Source organism: Botryllus schlosseri, chromosome 16 (assembly GCF_051294905.1).
Source record: "Botryllus schlosseri isolate E-star chromosome 16, Bs_hap1, whole genome shotgun sequence".
NCBI classification, from domain to species: Eukaryota; Metazoa; Chordata; class Ascidiacea; order Stolidobranchia; family Styelidae; genus Botryllus; species Botryllus schlosseri.
Window position 1 is genome coordinate 21,490,780 of NC_137251.1, and position 6,308 is coordinate 21,497,087.

The window sequence follows — 6,308 nt, forward strand, 5'->3', positions numbered from 1 at the left end:
ATCGATCATTTGCATATTTACAAAATATAACCAACCATACATACGATTGCAACTGCACAATGCGCACATCTTATGGCAGAAAATCAATATCAGATCGGGGGAAGCACCGGCCACAGCGAGCTCCGAGCTGTTCTGTGGCCGGCCACACAATGTCATGTGAATTTCACAGCTTTTGGAGAACTTATACAGATTTTCTGACATATATTTGGTACACATTGTTTTTTTCCAATTCTATACAGTTGCTTACGATTAGCTGTGACGAGTCTCAGCCGCATATTTTGGGCTATTTCTACAAAAAAGCATCCAAATCAACACTTACCAGTTACCAGTTTGATATGTCTTCATTGCTTCTAGCTTTCTATGTCATTATTTCCTGTTTCATTTGACGGATATCTCCCTTTTTAATGCATTCTTCACATCATTTTGTGTGCTTCTAATTGATATAGAGACTATGCCAGATCGTTTCGACTTCTTCCTATCGTTTCATTGTATCGCTATTCCTCTGGTATTTCGGGTGAAAATGCTTATAAACTGAGCTAAACTCTCGCCCACGCCTAGCTCTAGTTACAGTACGCCCATAACAGAACATAATTGATCGTACATTTGACCACGATTGGGTCACGTACAGTACTTATCAATCAATACTAACTTGATATATTGCAGCCGGCCATGAAATATCGGTATGGCCGGCCATGAAATTCAGCCATGGCCGGCCATGAGAATGATTTTGACATGGCCGGCCATGGAAATTTCATGGCCGGCCATACCGAAATTTCATGGCCGGCCATGAAAATCACCATGGCCGGCCATAAAATAGCACTTTTCATGGCCGGCCACGGAATATCTGTGGCCGGCCACGAAATTATCCGTGGCCAGTAAGTGGCCACGGGAATGCTGAAAGTCCGTCTCCAAAATTGTTGGCAAAGCGACGGAATATATTGATTTTAATGGAATTATTATAACATTTGATTGTTCCAGTAGAATACCTTTGGTGATTCTTAAAGACTAAACATACTTCAGCACTGCGGCGTAACGAGCCCCAAATTGTCGCTAGGTAGGCTATTTTGTACTGTGTGGTAATGTATAGGGATGGAATTATTTATATGACGTCACGTGACGCCATAGGCTCGTGTCCACGTTCGCGTTCACATTTGAGCGAACGGGGCATGGACCGGAACCGGACTGGATATCCGGCCGGACTTTTTAATTTTTGACCGGAGCCGGATTCATATTTTTTTCTGATGCGGCCGGAGTCAGATCGAAATTTTTTGACATGTCCATAATCGCTATTGAGGCTATTGATGAGCATGATTGTTAACAATTAAGCGCCAGTAACCGCCAACACAAATCTGTGTGACTAATACAAAACTGAGTTTTTATTATCATTTATGTTTGTTGTTGTTGCAATATTCAATACAGAACCTGAACCCGTGTCGTATAATCTATAGTTTACTATAGGAATAGGAAATGCTAGCTAGATGATATAGGAGTTTTTTTTATCAGATGATGGCCATTTCAAGAATCCCGCCTCGGAGTCGGACCGGAGTCGGGCCGGGGAACACAAGCAACAGGATCGGACTCGGTCCAGAGAATTTGCCAATCCGTCCCGCACTAGTTCAGATGTAACCTTTCAAAAACGTCCGTATTCACACGATCTCTAGAACCTTGCAGAGGTTTGCATCGTCATATATCTCACTCACTTACTCATTGTGTCGACGCAATCGATTTATTGACTCTGAAAATGTTTATCAGGGCGTCTTTTCGGTCTAGGAGTTGCAATTTGCAACTTTAGCTTTAGAGTTGTACGAATAATTTCTAAATCGGTACTAAATCTCAAAACAATTCTGCCAACGTTCGACTAAAATGGCTGGAATTACCATTAACATGGAAAATAATACTATCGGGCAAATTATGGTGGGAACAGGAGCTGAGGATTCCCCTGACAATGATGAATCTCGGACAGAAACAAGAACAGAAAGTGACGGCGCGGACTGTTACAAAGATCCAAGTCTATACTATACGGATAAAACAGGAAAGCCTAAAACCCTTGTCATATCAAACTATAAGTTTGATCGATCTGGGAAGTTGATGGGCCACAAGAAAGACCTCAAAAGCCTGGAAGAAATGTGGAAATCATATTTCAAAACACACTTTTTCAGTAATAAGAATTTGACCGCCGAAGGTATCCTTAATGAGTGCGAAGGCTTCTCAGAGCTACTGACTGGAGAAGAACAATATTGTGCCGTTTTTATATTATCCCACGGGATATGTGGCGATCGAATATTAGGCACGGACGAAGAGGATGTTTCGTTCGATGAGATACTGTCACATTTTGATAACAACAATATCAAACTGCATGGGATTCCAAAGCTATTTTTCTTTCAATGCTGTCGTGGTGACCTCGTCGATAAGGGAGTACAGGCATCAGTGGCTGCGTCGGCTGGCATTCACCAAGCAGAAACTCTGCCCGAAGTAAGCGATACGTTGATTATGTTCGCGACGCAAAAAGTTAAGGAATTGATGAATGTGTTCCGGAAGTATCACCATGATGAAGACGTTACCAGCATGTTGACTATCGTCAATAAGCGGATCTCCGAGAAAGAGGTTGAGTTGGCCCCGAGAGATCCGGGTATCGTGGGGGCGAAATGCATGAGTGAATATCGATCAACCTTGACAGCGAAACTCATGTTGTCCTTGTGAAGAAATTTGGAGATCTCTTAGAGTTTTTAGACTATGTAGACCGACCGCAATCAATGTCTTTCGAAGCTCTAGGGTGCCATCTAGGCATAGCATAACGTCACAATAATATATCATACTGCAAATATTTCTCCACGGACAAAGCTTCATTATATCACAACAACGTCATATTGCCAGATTTATTCCACTGAAAGCTTTTAAACTGATTATAATCAGGAGCGAACGTCAGTAAATTCGATTCGAAATATGGATGGAATATTGTCGTTCTAGGACGAAATAATGACAAATGCAGTATACGGACTCGCTGCAAATACGGTATAACCAGGGATATCTAGACTAGATCTAGTCTAGATATCCATGGGTAATGGGTAGGCTATAACATAAATAAATTTGGCAATAAATTAACCGGATGACATTACAACACTAATGAAGTTTTCCCAGAGTGTATAGATGTTCTTTCTGCCGGCAGAGAATCTGTTTTGTCACTTTATAATGGTTGATTCAAGCACCATTTAGAAAGAGAGCAACTATGCAAAACGTCCAGTAGAATCACGGGAATAATAGATTGATTGGTCGCACTGGATCGTTTCTACATCCTTCTATATGTTCATTCTATCTCTTTGTGTCTTCTGTTCCGCATTATATATTGTGTCTGATTGTTAGAATGTATGAATATTATGACAGAAATATTTAAGAATGCTGCGACCCCACACGTCTGCTTGCAAAGACGCGTGACTCTTCAATGATCATCAAATCAACTTGAGGGAGACTGTTTCACATATATTACAGGGAGATACACAGATTTATTGTCTTGCCAAATAAAAATATTGTCAAATAGCAAACAATGTATGCGCACAGAAATGGGAGATGTTGCATCAAAGGGGATTGGTTACACATCAATTAAGACTGACCTTGCCTTGGAAACATATGCAAAGCGCATTTTTGCAGAAGTGAGTCACAATGGTAGCATCCTTGAGAGATGGGGAAACATGTTGTTTAATTCAATATGTAGCGGCCATGTTAATATGACCCTGGTTATATTCATGTAAGGCTTTCGATTTTCTTTGAGAACTGTATCTGCTTTCGCATTATGCATACTGGAACCAGTGTCCCTTTACTGATTACGTTCGTAGGACGGCATCAATTTCAGCGTCTTCTGTATTAAGAGCTGGTCGATTACGATCTTCGTTGCAATAGTAGGGGTGTCTATAATTGAGTTTGACATTTTCGTCGGATATCCAATACTTTACCGTATTGGCCAGCGGTTCTTAATGTTTTCGAAGTTGCGGAACGATTGCGCTAATCTGCAAGTATTCTGGGAAACTCAAATTTTCGCGCTATCATAAAAATAAAGATCTACCACATTACATATAGAGATAACTTTTTTCCCTTTCCAACCTTTTCCCTTAATTACCCACTACTGATTTTATTTCCGTTTCTTCATTCCCCCTAACCTTAATCCCTCCTATCCTACCCTTAAAAGTGATCCTTCCGATAAAATTCGGTATAAGTTTTTATGTAAGCACTGTCTATTGATGAAAGTTAAGACGTCACAGGATTGATAGTGACGACCCGCGTGAAGACAACCAATGATCGTGGCAGTTGCTCATAAATTTTTGTGAACAAACGCGTGAATCCAAGGTCGCGTTAACAAAAGAGAAAAGAAAATACGAACATACAGTTAATACTTTTTCTCAAACTTCCAGTTAACCAGATAGAGATGACCGATGTCACGGACCATTTTATCTCTTTGTGTCTTCTGTTCCGCATTATATATTGTGTCTGATTGTTAGAATGTATGAATATTATGACAGAAATATTTAAGAATGCTGCGACACCACACGTCTGCTTGCAAAGACGCGTGACTCTTCAATGATCATCAAATCAACTTGAGGGAGACTGTTTCACATATATTACAGGGAGATACACAGATTTATTGTCTTGCCAAATAAAAATATTGTCAAATAGCAAACAATGTATGCGCATAGAAATGGGAGATGTTGCATCAAAGGGGATTGGTTACACATCAATTAAGACTGACCTTGCCTTGGAAACATATGCAAAGCGCATTTTTGCAGAAATGAGTCACAATGGTAGCATCTTCGAGAGATGGGGAAACATGTTGTTTAATTTAATATGTAGCGGCCATGTTAATAGCACCCTAGTTATATTCATGTAAGGCTTTCGATTTTCTTTGAGAACTGTATCTGCTTTCGCATTAGGCATACTGGAACCAGTGTCCCTTTACTGATTACGTTCGTAGGACGGCATCAATTTCAGCGTCTTCTGTATGAAGAGCTGGTCGATTACGATCTTCGTTGCAATAGTACGGGTGTCTATAATTGAGTTTGACATTTTCGTCGGATATCCAATACTTTACCGTATTGGCCAGCGGTTCTTAATGTTTTCGAAGTTGCGGAACGATTGCGCTAATCTGCAAGTATTCTGGGAAACTCAAATTTTCGCGCTATCATAAAAATAAAGATCTACCACATTACACATAGAGATAACTTATTTCCCTTTCCAACCTTTTCCCTTAATTACCCACTACTGATTTTATTTCCGTTTCTTCATTCCCCCTAACCTTAATCCCTCCTATCCTACCCTTAAAAGTGATCCTTCCGATAAAATTCGGTATAAGTTTTTATGTAAGCACTGTCTATTGATGAAAGTTAAGACGTCACAGGATTGATAGTGACGACCCGCGTGAAGACAACCAATGATCGTGGCAGTTGCTCATAAATTTTTGTGAACAAACGCGTGAATCCAAGGTCGCGTTAACAAAAGAGAAAAGAAAATACGAACATACAGTTAATACTTTTTCTCAAACTTCCAGTTAACCAGATTGAGATGACCGATGTCACGGACCATTTATTTGCTTGTTTTGGTGCACCAATTCACCTGAGACGTGTGACCATCGTGAACACGTGATCAGCGTTCTGCAGGAGGCTTACAAAGTGTTGATTCGTTGCGGTAAAGGCCTAGTCATCAATCACGTACTTAAACAATGCGGCTGATCCGAACTATTTGAGATGTATATGATTCCCGGCAACATCTCTTCGCCTAATTAAGGTTGAATGGCGGCCGTATACCAAACGTGCTTTGTCGCTTAAAACACTAAAGCGTAACTGGTGAGTGGAGGTGACCGCAAATATTGAAAACCGCCGAAAATATCAATAGCAGAGATATCACCGTCCAAAAATAGATCTACTTTCATTTCGTGGAGTTCGTTAGTGACATTTGAGCGAATACGACTTCTAAGCAATATTATTAAACCAGTGTTCATCAAAATTACTTGACGTGCGACCATATAAATGTTTTATAGTTTCTGAAAAATAAATTTATTTATTACGAGCAATGATATACTACACTGATTATTATCATGTCACGCATAGGCAATAACGCAGCAGGCAATAACGTGTCCTGTATACCTTAGCTACACCTGTGAACTTCAACTACCAAGCGGATGATATCGGCCATTTCGCCTATATTTAACAAAACCAATAGTGCGGTAGCTATTATATAAACTAAAAACCTGTTACGCAGTCCTCATTTGAAGACAGCATCAGAAAGTAGCTCATTTGGCAATGCCACTAATGGTTTGGTAGGCA

The 6,308-nt window shown here is 40.2% G+C and overlaps 2 protein-coding genes across 2 annotated transcripts in view; one reads left to right on the forward strand and one right to left on the reverse strand.

Moving 5' to 3' along the window:
- The window catches only part of LOC145459356 (uncharacterized), a 155,737-nt gene that overhangs the window by 111,044 nt on the left and 38,385 nt on the right, over positions 1-6,308 (reverse strand). The window lies entirely within an intron of this gene.
- On the forward strand, positions 1,483-3,508 carry LOC145459431 (caspase-2-like). The gene has a single exon (XM_080338068.1). It carries the CDS (start codon positions 1,864-1,866, stop codon positions 2,698-2,700), a length of 837 nt encoding a protein of 278 aa, XP_080194194.1. The 5' UTR covers positions 1,483-1,863; the 3' UTR covers positions 2,701-3,508.